The following is a 16726-nucleotide window of genomic DNA, read 5'->3' on the forward strand; positions in this document are numbered from 1 at the left end:
AGATGAAATTTGCATTCATGAATATGCAGATATAATGTCTAAAAATACGTACACATAGAATAAAGCACCTTTTCTAAGAGGCAGACAATATTTGAATATCACAAAGAGTATTTTTTTAACGGTATGCAAGACCTATTTTTATACAGAGGGATCTTCGGTCAATTGTACGTACCACTTAGATTTTAAACATGTGTTTCCTATCTTCTACTTTCAAGGTCTTTGCTACAATATAGCAGCCCTTGACTTACAACAATTCATTTAGTGACTGTTGTGGCCTGCCAGCGGTCTGCGGAGCTGACAGCAGATTCAGACAGCAAGGAGGTTTGCGGGGGGGGGGGGGGGGACATGGGCCAGTCCTGGAGTCTGGGGAAGGCTCAGATGAGGGCTCTGTGTCAGAGGCAGAGAGGGGGCCAGAGCTGTATGCCAGTTATCAGCTGCCTTCAGAGTCAGACATCAGTGAGGCAGAAGAACAGCTGGAGCTTGATCCCAGTGTGCCCATGCGCAGAGTTGCCAAACAAAGGGAACAGCTAAAGAACAAGGGTCAACTTGGGAGTAAGGCCATAGGTGAACAATGAACGGCCCCTCCCAGAGGAAATAAAAGAGGAGTGAAAGGGGAGTTGAGTTTGCAGGAGACAATTAGTTTGCTTAATTGGTTCGTGACTCTCTGAGACTCCTTGCCAAGTTTTGCAGATATCGGCCTGTCAGCTCTCCAAGCCAGATAAGGTCTGTGACTGTAAATCCTCCCTTGAAAGACTTTGCTGGATGTGAATGAGCAGAATTCACAGTCAATTAATAAAAGGGTTTTGGTCAGGAGTTGCTTCATGCTCTTGGGAAGCCTCGGTCAGAACAGTGACCAACAACACTGAAAAAAGTGACATGACTATTTCCACCCTTACAACCATTGCCGCATCCCCAGGGTCACATGATCAAAATTCAGCCACTTGGCAACTGTCTCATATTTATGATGGTTGTAGGGTCCCTGGGTCACCTGATCTCCTTTTGCGACCTTCTGACAAGCAATGTCAATGGGGAAGCCAGATTCATTCAACAACAACTGTAGCAAGAAAGGTTGTAAACTGGAGCACAGCTCATTTAACAGCTGCCTCTCTTTGCAACCGAAATATTGGGCTCAATTGTAGTCGTAAGTCAAGGACTCTCTGTAACAAGTCAAATCTCTGGACATTTTTTTTCTGCTTGTATCATTTTAGGACGGGGAAGTGGAAGGCCATCCTGTCTGGGCCATCATTTACTATTGCATGCGCTGCGGGGATTTAATGGCAGCCATGCAAGTGATCAACTTAGGTCAGCACCAGCTGGGAGATTTCAAAACTTGGTTCCAGGAGTACATGCACAGCAAAGACAAAAGGTACTGGGGTAATGCCAGAAGAGACCAGGATAAAGTATGAATGCCAGGGGGTGAGGGGAAGCAGAAGAGCTAATTCCACTGAAAATCCGAATTCTGGTTGGAACTTTCTGCTCGCCTTTCAAAATCAACTTCAAGTTTTCAAGTCGTGCAGAAGATGCTTGGTATGTTAAACCAGTGTTTCTCAACCATAGCCACTTAAAGATATGTGGACCAGGGGTGGTATACACTTCCCTTCCCTACCGGTTCGCAATTGTCACCGTGTGGGCGTGCTAGCATGTGATCCGTCCTTGCATGCGCTTTTGGCAAAAAAAAAAGGGCCTAAATGGGATGCCATAAAGTCGGGTGTGGGTGGGCGGAGCTGAAATTCCGGTCTGAACTGTTAGAATACCACCTCTGGTGTGGACTTCAGCTCCCAGAATTCCCTAGCTGGGGAATTCTGGAAGTCGAAGTCCAGACATCATCAAGTGTCCATGGTTGAGAAAACACTGCCTTCAACGAATGATTCTGAAGCAGTTGGGATTCACAGAAGGTGCAGCCATTTGGGAAAAAAAATGCATTTTTATTTTCCCCCCTTCAAATGGAACATATCTATTTTTAAAATTGAGCACTCTTTCTGAGTGTGAAGCTACATTAGGCTGGTGGGAGGTTCTTTGGAACTGTTCTTTCGATCCATGTGACAACTCTGAATTTGGATTACTGAAGTTATATTATTAGGTCAGTTTCTGCAATATAAAATACTGTGAATACTGTTTCTGCAATATAAAATAAATGAGCGGCAGTATTCAGTCAGCAAAAAGGCGTCAAAAACGGTATTTCTGTCACAGGAAAGCTGCTTGGCTCAGAAAGGCTACTTTTTTATATATATCACTTTTTTATTAGGTTATAAAGTGTTATAAAATACAAAATTCAAAAGCAAATAAAAGGGCAGGGATGGGGAGGGGGCAAGGGAAAGTGAGGGAGGGTAAGGAAAGAAAAAGAAACAGAATATAATTCTTTATTGGCGAAGTGTGACTGGACACACAAGGAATTGGTCTTTGGTGCATAGGCTCTCCGTGTACATAAGAAGAATAAGAAATATTCATCAAGAAGAAAAAAATGCAACACTTAGTGATAGGTCAAGGTTACTAATAAGCAATCAAATTGTATTAGGAGACAAATAAAAACAATATAAATTAAAAGATACAAGCAATATGGTTATAGTCATAAGTGGGAAGAGATGGGTAATGGGAAGGAAGAGAATAATAATAATAATACAGTTAGTAAATTAATTTACAATGTTGTGGGAATTAGTTGTTTAGCAGAGTGATGGCATCACTCTGAAAAAAATCACTGAAAAAAAGAAAGGAAAAAAAGCATTGACTTACGACTCTCTGCTACAGCACCATGTTTCCCTGAAAATAAGACAAGGTCTTACTTTCTTTTGACACCCTCCCCCCAAAGTACTTGACCTTATTTTTGGGGAGGCCTTATTATTTTTGAGGTGCAGGAGGCAGTGAGTGTGATCACCTCATGGCTGTTGCTGTGTTGCAATATGTTCAGGGGGGTTATTTTGGGGGGAGGGTTTATTTTAGCGCCTGCGCTCAAAAGCCCGATTGGGCTTATTATCTAGGGAAGTCTTATTTTCGGGGAAACAGGGTAGAATACAGCATTAAGAACAATCACAACTTTTTGTTTTACCATAATAGTATAAACCAGTCATTCCTACAAAAATCTATCAGCCTAATCTACAAAACCCAGAGTCAAAGTTTCATTCTTTTCGACATCAAGCAAGAAGTTCAGAAGCGGTTTCCATGTGGAAACAAAAGTACTTACGTTCTTTTCTTTAAGCAAAGTAGTCCATTTTGCCATTTCAGCTGACTCCCATCAGCTTCGGCAACCATTCTTGTAGAGTAGAAATCAAAATGTCCTTCCATTTTTGCACATACAATAATCTTGCTGTTATCAACATATATACAGTAGAACCTCTGGTCATGAACGCTTCTGACCATGACCAAATCGGGTTCCGACCAAAACATTCACTTTTTAGCGTGTGGCCAATTTCCCCTTCCACGCACTAGTGGAATTCTAATTTTTTTACTGCCGGTTTTGTGTGCATGGCTTGGTGGGCGTGGCTTGGTGGGCGTGGCAGGGGAAGGATACTGCAAAGTCCCCATTCCCTCCCGGTCAGCTGGGACTCGGGAGGCAGAGAATAGATGGGGGCGGGACCAGAAGTGATATTTACCGGTTCTCTGAACTACTCAAAATTTCCGCTATTAGTTCCCCAGAACTGCTCATAACCTGCTGAGTTCCACATCATTTTTTTTGTAAGCGCCAAATTTCCAGAATTAGGTTCAGGTCTCAACCAAATCGGTTTGTGACCAAAATTATGGAATGAATTATGGTCGTGACCAGAGGTTTTACTGTAGTAACAAAGTTCCAGACTTTTTCTCCTGTTCTTTTTCCATTAAGGCCCAGAGGAAAAGTTCTGGTTTCATACTTTGTCTCCATTTTTTCAGGATTTTCTGTATGAAAAGATAGATCATACTCCAATTTTGCTTTATCACATGTCCACCATAGATAATAAATGGTCCCTTCTTTGTTTTTACACTTCCAACATGCATTTGGAAATGACCACTTTTGAAGTATTGGGTAGCTACTTTGAGAAAAAAAAAATCCAGATTTGACTGTTTTGAAGACATCTCAAGTTTCTGCTTCTCTTATTTAAAATTGTAGGCTTTCTCCTGCCACCGAGAACAAACTTCGCCTCCATTACCGACGGGCTCTGAGAAACAACACCGACCCTTACAAAAGAGCTGTATATTGTATCATAGGCCGGTGCGATATTGCCGATAACCACAGTGAAGTTGCAGATAAAACGGAAGATTATCTTTGGCTGAAGGTAATCAGCTTTTCTTGTGCTCTGCTTGGAGAGTCCGAGCATGGGTTAACTTCTGTCCATCTGCCCAGAGACTGAACATAAATTCCTTGGCCATGCCTCTCTCTCTGTCTTTTTGTCTCTCTGTCTGTCTGTCTCTCTCTCTCCCTCTCTCTCCCCCTCTCCTCCTCTCCCTCTCTCTCCCCCTCTCCTCCTCACCCTCTCTCTCCCCCTCTCCTCCTCTCCCTCTCTCTCCCCCTCTCCTCCTCTCCCTCTCTCTCCCCCTCTCCTCCTCTCCCTCTCTCTCCCCCTCTTTCAAGAGATAACTTTGCCACCTGTGTGCCAGGAGACACACACCAGTGGTGGGTTGCAGGCTGTATGCCCTGGTACGGGCGTACTGGATCCTACCTGGAGCACCAGGTACCGAATACACTGGAATCATTCTAGTTATTTTCATCAGTAACTAGAATTTTATCCTTCTAAGTCATTATTGGTTTGTTTTAAGAAATCTCTCTTCACACAAATGTAAAATACAAGATCAAAAAATGTACAAGTTAAACAGAAACTTGGCCAGAAACTAGCAACATAAATTGCATTCTGTCACACTCCCAAAGAGTCCTGAGGTGTGACACTGATCAGAGCACAAAGGACATAAATACACATGTGTTGTTTTCTGCATGTCACCACAATCGCAAAGGGCAGAAGCCACTGGATAGCCCCATTTCTTCAGAGTGCCTCTGGATCTTGTTGTACCCACGTGAAGTCTATTCCATGATTACCATACTTCCCAGTTTTTGCCAGACCTTGCTGCCAGCTCCTCCAACTGGTACTCTCCATCCAGTGTTGTAGCTTTCCATAGGCCCATTCCACTTTTGAAAAAATGTATTGCATGCGTGGGAAAGGAAAGAGAGATGCCCAAGTTACTTTTTCTATCTTTTTCTAGCTGAATCAAGTATGCTTTGACGAGAACAGTTCTAGCGCACCCCAAGACAGGCTGACTTTGTCCCAATTCCAGAAACAACTGCTTGAAGATTACGGTAAGTTCAGCTAGGGATACTTACGACCGTTGCAGCATCTCCCTGGTCACGTGATCAAAATTCGGATGCTTGGCAACTGGTCTGTATTTATGATGGTTGCGGTATCCCGGGGTCAGGTGGTCTCCTTTTGCGACTTTCTGACAAGCAAAGTGAAGGGGGAAGCCACATTCCCTTAACAACCGAGTTACTAACTTAACAACTGCAGTGATTCACTTAACAACCGTGGCAAAAAAGGTTGTAAAGTGGGGCAAAAAATCACTTCAGAAATGTTTGGCTTAGAAACAAAAGCTCTGAGCTAAAATGTGGTCATCAGTCAAGGATGACCTCTTTTTCTAGCTGAATCAAGTATGCTTTGACGAGAACAGTTCTAGCGCACCCCAAGACAGGCTGACTTTGTCCCAATTCCAGAAACAACTGCTTGAAGATTACGGTAAATTCAGCTAGGGACAGTGGTGGGATTAAGCCAGTTTGCACCTAATCAGGAGAACCAGTTTTTAACTTTCTAAGCAGTTCGGCTGTTGGAAGAAATCTTATTTTGTTTTTTTTCCACTTACAGGGTTTTTTTCAATTTACAGGCTAATCCTGTAAGGAAGGCAGGAAGGAAACATTCTGGTGTGGTTTCTAGTCTAATCTTTATTGCCCTGCTTACAGAAACTGCCTCTCCGGTTAACCCCCTGTTACATTGTAACAGTTAAAGCAAAGCACCCATCGACGTGAGTGACGTTGAGTTGGCCACGCCCACACAGTCACATGACCACCGAGCCCCACCTACCTAGATGGTCATTAGGGCAGAGAACTGGTTGTTGAATTATTTGAAGCCCACCACTGGCTAGGGACAGTAACTGGAGATTTCTGAAAATAAACTCAATTATGCAGAAAGGTGATCTGAGATCTTGAATAGAACTGGTGTTGGGACTTTTAAAAATGAATATCTTCAATAAACTGACATGATGTGTCAAAGTAAGTGTTCTTGTATGAACATCTTGGCTTCAGTAAAGACTCAGAAACTGCCAATTTGTGGTTTTTCTTCAAAAGCCAGACTGGTACTATTCTCTTAGCAGTAATATTTAAGAAATGTTTATGATTACATCTGTCCTGCCACCTGTTCTGTAGTTTTCCTGTTAAATCTGTCCAGGTATTAAGATGCTGTGTCAGGCTTCTGGGAAGTGTCAAGAATTTTAAATCATTAAAAAAAAAAAAAACAAACCCTTCCTAATGTTAAGGAAAGAATTTTCTCTCACATTGCGTTAAGGTTATGCTGTAGGGAAATTGGTCCACCTCTCCCCTTCAAATGTAGATTGATGATTTTGTTGATACTTGGGTCATTTGTTAATTTTCATCGAGGGATGCCCAGGATAGAAAACCAGAAGGCAAAGAAGAATCTTGAGTATTACTCAGTATGGAATTTATGGTACAATGGCTGGAAGAAAGAAAACAATAAAGGGGAGGGGGGAGAAGATTAAGAAATTAGAAAATATCATAAAACTGCAGAATTAACAAGAGGGGGGAAATGTAAGGTGGAGTGTATATAAAATAGTACTGAATAAGAAGTATAAGAGAAATATATGTACATAGAAGGATATAAGAAAAATGTGTAAAAATAGACAGACAGACAAACATAGGTAGGTAGGTAGGCAGACAGACAGACAGACAAATAGACAGACATATAAGATAGATAGATAGATAGATAGATAGATAGATAGATAGACAGACAGACAGACAGACAGACTGACAGAGACAGACATATAAAACAGACAGACAGACATATTAGATAGATAGATAGACAGACACAGACATATGATTGATAGATAGAAAGACAGACAGACACATTAGATAGATAGATAGATAGATAGATAGATAGATGATAGAGAGAGAGACAGACAGACAGACACAGACAGACATAACAGACAGACAGACATATAGGATGGATGGACGGACAGACACAGACAGACAGACAGACAGAGGTATATATATGTACGGATAATAGGAGTATAATGGATGCTGAACGATGTAGAAATGTTGCAAAGATGATATTTATGTTTAAAAAAATAAAGAAAAAAGAAAAGAAAACCAGAACATAGGTATTCCATTCATCTAGTGACTGTTTGAAGTTATGATGACACTGGAAAAAAAAGGTGGCTGATGACTGTTTCTCATACTTACGACCGTTGCAGCATCTCCCTGGTCACGTGATCAAAATTCGGATGCTTGGCAACTGGTCTGTATTTATGACGATTGCGGTATCCTGGGGTCAGGTGGTCTCCTTTTGCGACTTTCTGACAAGCAAAGTGAAGAGGGAAGCCACATTCCCTTAACAACCGAGTTACTAACTTAACAACTGCAGTGATTCACTTAACAACCGTGGCAAAAAAGGTTGTAAAGTGGGGCAAAAAAATCACTTCAGAAATGTTTGGCTTAGAAACAGAAGCTCTGAGCTAAAATGTGGTCATCAGTCAAGGATGACCTCTACCAATAAAATAAACCATTGAGCAACATTTCTGCTTTCCCGATCTGTTTTTGGACAAGGGACCCCTGCATCCTTGAAGAACAGCTGTGAAATCATCCTTCCCTTGTGCTTTTTTCCCTTCAGGTGAATCGCATTTTGCCGTGAACCAGCAGCCCTTCCTTTACTTCCAAGTCTTGTTCCTCACGGCCCAGTTCGAAGCAGCCATCGCTTTCCTTTTCCGTACTGAACGTTTGCGTTGCCACGCTGTGCATGTGGCCTTGGTTCTCTTTGAACTGAAGCTGTTGCTGAAATCTTCTGGGCAGAGCGCACAACTCTGTAAGTTTTGTTGGTCTGTGTTCAACGCAGTGTTGGGATCCTTCGGGGAATAAAGATTGGATGAGCCATCTGAACGATAGTGTCAGCGTTCCAGATAGCATCCAAAATTAAACCAGAGTCCAAGGCAAAGTACTGCTCAAAGTTCCAATTTATTAAGAGAGCCGTGCTGGCACATCTGGGAGAACCTGAATCTGAAGCTTCTCAGTTTTCCCCACCCAAGTTAAAAGTTCATGATCTTCCCCCCCACACCCACCAGTTCATCACGTGGTCCAATCTCCCACTGCCATGCTGGCAGTTCCACCCATCCAGTTCCAGTCAAGTGCAGAGATGTCAAGACAAAGGATGATCTTGGCTTTCTATAAAGGAATTTTGTTTTGGCTACATAACATTCTACTCCGTACTATCCCCCCTCCCAATTCCCCACTATAGAAACAGCATAGTAGAATAGAAGTGTGGCAGGCCAAATATCCAAAAGGAACATGGCTATAGTCCTGACAGATAGACTGACATGTGAGACACACATGACACATAATAAGAGAGATACCGTATTTTTTGGAGTATAAGACGCACTTATCTACAAGAAACAAGAAACAAAAATTTGCCTTTGCCTTCTAGCATTTGCTGCATCTTGTTCATTGCCTCTGTGGCCCATTCGCCACCATCCATTAGCCGCTGCAACCTGCTTGCTGCTGCCGTGGCCAATTTGACATGGCCTGTTTGCCGCGGCCCACTCACCGTTGCTGCAGCCCATTCACCGCTGCTGATCCCCACTGCCTGGAACCGGCTGAAAATGCGATGCATGGAGGCCAGAAATGGGGTGCGCGGAGGCTGAAAATGCAACGAGCAGAGGCTGAAAAGGATTGGGGCTGGGAGTGGGCAGGTCTTCAGCAACATTTGGTGCATAAGACACACTGCAATTTTCACCCACTTTTAGGAGGGGTGAAGTGCGTCTCACACTCCGAAAAGTAGTGTTCTTTAAAATAATTTGACCAGCATTTTGCAATGTTGGCCACCTGAGGATGTGTAGACTTCAACTCCCAGAGTTCCCCAGTCAGCAAAGGGAATTCTGGCTGAGGAATTCTGGGAGTTGAAGTCCAGAAATCTTCAAGCTGCCAAGGTTGAGAAACTCTGAATTAGACAGATGAATAGCTTCCTTTTAAGTGGACCATCAGCATTCCAGGGTCTGAAAGGGATTCCTTATGACCTCATGACAGTTGCACGAAGGGTGTGGAATGGCTTATTCATAATGTCATGTTGCACAGGTAAGTAGCTGACAGGTAACATGCTGTATACCTGTCAAAATTCCAAACGTCAACATTTGGCACAAAATGTTGAGTTTCCACTACATTTTTTTTTCATTTTTTTCTAAATAAAACAAAGCTCAATGTACCTTAATTTGATAAGTTAATAAGATTAGGCCAACCATCCCTTTTTGAAGGATAAAATAATGTCACAATTTGGCATGATATGTCTCTTCCAATGGTACTCCTCTCTTATCAGCATTTATTTTATTTTAGAAGCGTGACCCCGGGTTATTCAGAGTAGCTGCCCACAAAGTAATTGGTGGGAACAATTCATAGACCAGTGTTTTTGTTCTTTTCTTGGGCTTGCTGAAAGCAGCCCTAAGAAGTACGATGCAGTGGCCTTTTGGTAACCACAGTGTATTATTATTGCCTCTCAATGAAAGTTTTGTTTTCTGTTTCCTGGGCTAATCCCATAAACAGCTGTTGCAGTTATAAAAGTTCCCCAGTTCTGGTGACTGTCACCACATGGTGGAAGGCAGCCAAATCAACAGCCGAGAAAAATAAATGAACACCAGGAGATTGAGCTTATTGTCTTGCTTTCATATGCGGGAGAGAAAATATGAACCTTCAGCTCAGATATCATAAAAATCTAAGAATCCTTGCCTCCTTCCCTCTTTCTCTTCCTTCAAGGAATTAATTTGTGTTTGGTATTCGAAGCCTTTAAAAAAAGTCTAAAATGTTGAAAGGTCCTCCTCCCCTATTTTATCAGTAGCTGGAGGTTAGATTGACATATCACAACCAATGCAACTAGATATTATTGTTACTCTTCTGGTTCTATTCATTCATTCATTCATTCATTCATTCATTCATTCATTCATTCATTCATTCATTCATTCATTCATTCATTCATTCATTCATTCATTCATTCATTCATTCATTCATTCATACAACTTGTATAGCCTTCCATCTCAAACCAGTAATTCTGGGTGGCAAAGAATGGTTAAAGAATGGTTACTACTTATCTTGTTTACATATTGTTTATTTTGTATTGTACCCCCTCCCTAATGGTTGTAAGCCGCCCTGAGTCCCCTCAGGGAAAAGGGCGGCATATAAATTTTAATAAAATACAAAAAATACAAAAAAAATAAACAGTTAAAACACAATATAAAAACATAGAACCACAGGGTTGGAAGGTACCTTGGCGGTCTTACTAGTCCAGTCCCAACTTCAAGGCAGGAGTTATACCATCCCTGTTGAATGATTATCCAGTTTGTTTTTGAAAACCTCCAGTGATAGAGCACCCATGACAGAGGTGAAATCCAGCAGGTTCTGACAGGTTCTGGAGGACCTAAGAAATGTTGCAAGATGCAAGAATTCGAGGTGGATTTGGATTACCAAATTGGGAATTGTATTATCAAGCAGCGGGGTTAGCTTGGTTGAAAGAATGGATTCTACTGAGTAATACAAGATTATTAACACGATTTGCAGCTAGGTTGGCATGTATTTTTGTGGTATGGTAAAAGCAAGGCACATGGCTATTTTCAAAGGCATTATGTAAGGAATGGATTGCTCACAATATGGGAAAGAGTGAAAGGGAAATACTATTTAGAAATACCAATGTGGCTTTCAACAATGGAAGCACTGACACATCCAAATATTAGTAGTACAAAAAATATCATTAGATATAAAAATATTTTAACAGAAAGGTGGGAATGGGGATTTTGCAGTACCCTTCCTCTGCCATGCCAACCAAGCCACGCCCACAGAACCGGTAGTAAAAATAAATAAATTTCACCACTGACCCACACTTCTGGGAAGCATGCTACTCCATTGATTAATTTCTCACTGTCCGAAAATTTCTCCTTACCTGTAGTTTGGATCTCTCTCTTCACCTGGTATTTCCTGCCATGCCCTCTGGTGCCCTAGAGAAGTGCCCTCTTTTGTGACAGCCCCCCAAGTACTAGAAGATTGCTATCATGTCACTCCTAATCCTTCTCTTCAATAGACTAAGATAGACCTTGTTCCTTCAACCATTCATTGTGCAGTTTAGCCTCCAGAACCCTTATCATTTTTGTTGCTCTTTGCACACTTTCCAGGATCTCAACATTTCTTTCTATTGTGGTGACCAGAACTGGGTGCAGTATTACAAGTGTGACAGAAAAGATATTAAATACAAATGGCAGCCAAGATATATTATGATGATTATGGGACTGGAGGCTAAAACACATGGAGAATGGTTGCAGGAACTGGGCATGGCTAGTTTAATGAAAAAAAGGACCCGGGGTGACAATGTAGCAGTGTTCCAATATTTGAGGGTCTGCCATAGAAAGGAGGGGGGGGGATGTCAAGCTATTTTCCAAGGCCAGACAAGGAATAATGGATAGAAACTAAACAAGGAGAGATTCAACCTAGAAATAAGGAGAAATCTTCTGACAGTGAGAACAATCAACCCATGGAATAGCAGAAGTTGTGGGAGCTTCATCACTGGAGGCTTTCAAGAAGACATTGTACATCCATCAGAAATGGTGTAGGGTCTCCTGCTTAGGTGGGAGGTTGGACTGGAAGACCTACAAGGTCCCTTCCAACTCTGTTATTCTACTATGCCTTTTCTATTGTGGGAAAATGGGAATGGGGATTGTACGTAGTTAGATGCGATGTAGCCATAACAAAATTCTTTCTAGAAAGCCAAGGTCATCCTTTGTCTTTGCACCTCTGCACCTGAGCGGAACTAGATGGGTGGAACTGCCAGCATGGCAGGGGAAGATTGGACCATGGGATGGGCTGGTGAGTGTGGGGGCAAGGTTGTGAACTTTCAACTGGGTGGGGAAAACCGGGAAGCTTTTAGATTCGGGTTTTCCCAAATGTGCCAACGTGGCTCTCTTAATAAATTGGAATTTTTAGCAATACTTTGCCTTGGACTCTGATTTAATTTTGGATGCTATTTGGAACCCTGACATGAAGCTGCTCCCTTGACCTCCCTTGGCTCCAGGTCTGGCTTGTCCTTCTCCACAAACCCAGGCTCCGGCAGGGGCATGAAAACAACAGTGTTAGAATTTCTTGTCTTACTCTCTTCCCAGTAGCTTTTCTCGTCATAGGTTGTTGGTTAGAGACCTTTGGAAAGGTTTTCAATCTTTGCATTCTGAATGCCTGGGAACTGGAAGCGGGTTGCATGTCAATGTAGATTTTTGTCCTTCTGGATAGCCATCGTTCCTTCTTGAACAAAACGGTGCCATTGCATGATATTTGTCTCGTTCCCATTTCAGTGAGCCATGAAGCTGGCGGCCCTCCAGCCACCCGGCGCCTGAATTTTGTCCGGCTCCTGATGTTGTACACCCGCAAGTTCGAGTCGACGGATCCCCGGGAAGCTTTGCAGTACTTCTATTTCCTCAGGTTGGTTCCTGCCCTACTTAAGCGAAAGCTGGGAAGGGTGCCTGGGTTTGAATGGCTGCAACCGTGAAGCGGGATCCACGGTGCTGACCGCTTTGTGGTCCTTGTTTTAGGAACGAGAAGGACAGCCAAGGTGAAAACATGTTCCTGCGTTGTGTGAGCGAGCTGGTGATCGAGAGCCGAGAGGTAGGCAAGGGGCCATCTGGTGACTTTCCTCCTGTTAGGTTGGAATTCCTGCTTTTCATAAGAGGGGCCTACTCTGCACTTGAGACTCTCTTACTGGGTTCAGAAATCCCTGGATATTTTTTTTTCATGTTTCACAATTGCCATCTTTATGACGGTCATAGTACCACAAACAAAAGCAATAAAATCAACAGCAATACTAAAAGCAAAACAAAAATAGAAGTCTGTAAAGATTCTCAACCATCCAGGTCATGGTTGCCCCAAAGGTGCTTTTTTCAAGAGGCAACTGGACTTCCTTGTTTTTTTCTTTGAAGACATTTCACTTCTCATCCAAGAAGCTTCTTCAGCTCTGACTGGATGGTGGGGAAGGGAAGGATTTATATTCCTTGCAGTTAGATGGTCATTTGCATCCTTTTAGAGGGTCCTTGAAGCCACTTGGAAGTTTTATCTGTGTCCTCAGAGTCACTTGAGTGGTGCAAATGATTCCTGTAGTCTGCAGTTTTGCGGGGATGGTGGTGGTGGTGGAATCTGTTCATGGGGTGGGTGTATGAACAGATTTCCAAAAAACTGCAGACTGCAGGAACCAGGAGCGCCGCTCAGGTGACCCTGAGGACAGAGATAAACCTCCAAGTGGCCTCAACGACCCTCTAAAAGGATGCAAATGACCAGCTATCTTCAAGGAATATACATCCTTCCATTCCCAACCATCCTGTCAGATCTGAAGAACCTTCTTAGATGAGAAGCGAAAGGTCTTCAAAGAAAAAACTAGAAAGTCCAGTTGCCTCCTGAAAAAGCTCATTTGGGACATGCATAGGGTGCATTCCCACCCCCCACCCCCATTCTCTATTTAGAATGCATGTTGAGAGATGGATCATACCTGGTGGGGTGTGGCCACTTCAGGGTCCCTGTGGTCACTGATAAGGGCGAATGACAACAAAGGTGCTTCAGCAGCCGTAATTTGGGGAGCGTGTCATAAGTAAGTTTTGGTGGATCGGTCGTAACTTCAAACAGTTGTCAGCAATTTGTCAGAGGACTGCCTGTATCCATTAAAATCTAGATGATTCATAATAGCAATAACACTTGTATACCGCTTCACAGTGCTTTATAGCCCTCTCTAAGCAGTTTACGGAGTCAGCCTATTTGCCCCCAACAATCTGGGTTCTCATTTTTACCCACCTTGGAAGGATGGGAGGCTGAGTCCACCCTGAGCCGGTGAGATTCGAACTGCCAAAGTGCAGTCAGCTGGCAGTCAGCAGAAGTAGCACTGCACTCTAACCACTGCACTACCATGGCTCATAATGGGAGTACCTGTATAACTCCCCTAACTCTGTTTTTGTTTTTTTTCTTCCATGGATAGTTTGACATGATTCTTGGAAAACTGGAGAACGATGGCAGTAGAAAGGTAACTTCTTATATAGATCTCTTCCCTTGTTTTCAATAGCCCAATGACACTGAATGTTGAGTATAAGGCCAAAATATTATTGAATTGTATGTCAGAAATGAAAGAATAGGCAGTGGGCTTTCTGCTGTTAGTTTAAAAACAGTATTTGTTTTGAAGTATTTAAGAATTGGAAATGCCATTTGTCTATTATTACTTTTGGATGGACCGCATGTTGTGGCCCACCAGCGGCCAGCAGAGCTGGCAGCAGATTTGGACAGTGAGGAGCTTGGGGAGGAACATGGGCCAGTCCTGGAGTCTGGGGAAGGCTTGGATGAGGGCTCTGTGTCAGAGGCAGAGAGGGGGCCAGGGCCATCCAACAGTTATCAGCTGCCTTCGGAGTCAGACATCAGTGAGGCAGAAGAACAGCTGGAGCCTGTTCCCAGCATGCACATGCACAGAGTTGCCAGATGAAGGCAACAGCTAAGGATCAAGGGTCGACTTGGGAGTAAGGCCACAGGTGGATGGTGAATGGCCCCTCCCAGAGGAAATAAAAGAGGAGCGAAAGGGGAGTGGAATTTGCAGGAGAGAATTAGTTCATTCCCGCATTCTTGCCAAGTATTATGGCAGCAGAAAGATATCTCCAAGCCTGATAAAGGTCGGTAATTGTGAACTAACTTGAAAGACTGTGGGAGAGAGAAGACTTTGCTGGAGAGGAATTCACTGTGAATTAAATAAAAAGGGTTTATCAGGACAAGGATTCGGCTTCGTGGTGCTGAGGAAGCCTAGGTCAGAACACTGCACTGTTCCCACTTTACCACCGCAGTCATTTAAATTGTACACTTCATTCCATATTTGGAAAAAATTGATCCTATTTCATTCCACATGTGAATCAACCCAACCCGTAAACATGCAGGTTTCTGTTTGGGCATCGGCGATTCATGAACACCGCATGTTTCGTGTTTCCCTGTTTAATCAGTTGCAGATAAATTCTGCTGCCATCCCTGTGCATTTCCGGAGCTCTTCTTCTGAGTCAGATATGAAGCCTGGCACAGCTTCTCATTTTGCATGCAGAGAGCCATTTTAAATTGCTAGTTAAGGAAGATTCAGCTCTTGCTGTGACAGTTTTAGGTCATCTGGGGAAGGCAGGGCCAGGAAGGGTCAGGATGTAATGGCATGTAGGAATGGCCTTGGGACCAAAGGAGGGGATAGGGATGTTGCCTAGGGAATGATCCAATAAGGGGGCAGGGGAACCTGCAGCTGGGCAGAGAAAGAAGCTCAGGAAGGATCCCCTCCAACATCTCAAGCTGAAAAAAAGACATTGGGAACGTCAGGATGCCAAGTAATACATCCGTAATGAACAGAACTCCAAGGCAAGTAGGTTGCTGAAAGAATTGGTTTATTAGACATACTGGCACATACAGGTGAAAACCGACACTGAATATTCCCACTGTTTTAACCTGATTAAAAATAAAAAAGTTTCCCCCCTTTTCTCAAACAGTTAGTCACATGGCCCATTTGAAGCCCTGTCCAGTTGACACAAAAATAGGAAAAAGAAAAAGAAGAAGTTAGGAGATAGGGGGAGAAAAAGAAAAAGAATTAAAAGTGGAATTTTTCAGAGCCCAAGAGAAAATGGTTAAAAGAGGAAAAAAAGGGAAAAGAGTTACATTAGTAGATCAAGTATGATTGTTATTGTTATGTAATTAATTAAGAAACAAAAAATTATAGTATATTGTTAATTGTAGAAAAATTGAAAGAAATGCTCTCTATGTTTAAATTGAATTAGAGGATATATGTTGTTTATAGCAAAATACACCAAAGGAGAAAATAAATGAAAATAAATGTTCACAAATGTTCTCACATACTGTTGGAAACCAGGAATCTCTTTTGTGAGACAAAAACCTTGAGATGTTTTAGCATGTTTTGGCTCACTATGAATATTAATAACTTGGAAAAACCTTTTTTGGGAGAGCGATTTGAGCAAAGCCAGCATTCAGTTGAATCGGTGAAAACTTCAGAGTTTACCAACTCTGTAGCAACAAGAAGGAGCAGACAGCTTAAAATATATAATGGTTTTTGTTTTTTTTGCAACATGGCAGATGCATTATTCATCTTTAGATCTTTCGTAACGGGAAATGCGTTCAAATGTCAGCTAAAGTTAGACTTCCTACGGTGACCACTTTAATCAGAAAATCATTTTATTTAGCTTCAATGTTATCTATTATTTGTGGGACCTAGAGACATGGTGGCTCAGTGGCTAAGACGCTGAAGATTTCAATCAGAAAGGTTAGCAGTTCGCTGGTTCGAATCCCTAGCGCTGCGTAACGGAGTGAGCTCCCGTTACTTGTCCCAGCTTCTGCCAACCTAGCAGTTCAAAAGCACATAAAAAATGCAAGTAGAAAAATAGGAACCACCTTTGGTGGGAAGGTAACAGCGTTCTGTGTGTCTTTGGCGTTTGGTCATGCCGGCCACATGACCACGGAGACATCTTCGGA

At 42.6% G+C, this 16726-nt stretch overlaps 1 protein-coding gene across 1 annotated transcript in view; it reads left to right on the top strand.

Moving 5' to 3' along the window:
* NUP93 (nucleoporin 93) overlaps positions 1-16726 on the top strand; it is a 138150-nt gene that overhangs the window by 109780 nt on the left and 11644 nt on the right. The window contains exons 10-16 of the mRNA XM_087728545.1: positions 1209-1366; positions 4079-4244; positions 5164-5257; positions 7848-8039; positions 12547-12673; positions 12784-12856; positions 14211-14255. Coding sequence (XP_087584671.1) covers positions 1209-1366; positions 4079-4244; positions 5164-5257; positions 7848-8039; positions 12547-12673; positions 12784-12856; positions 14211-14255 — 855 coding nt within the window. The remainder of the gene's footprint in view (positions 1-1208; positions 1367-4078; positions 4245-5163; positions 5258-7847; positions 8040-12546; positions 12674-12783; positions 12857-14210; positions 14256-16726) is intronic.

This window comes from Thamnophis sirtalis, unplaced genomic scaffold (assembly GCF_051295495.1).
Source record: "Thamnophis sirtalis isolate CommonGarterSnake01/CBP01778 unplaced genomic scaffold, rThaSir2_p1.2 scaffold_14, whole genome shotgun sequence".
Lineage (NCBI taxonomy): Eukaryota > Metazoa > Chordata > Lepidosauria > Squamata > Natricidae > Thamnophis > Thamnophis sirtalis.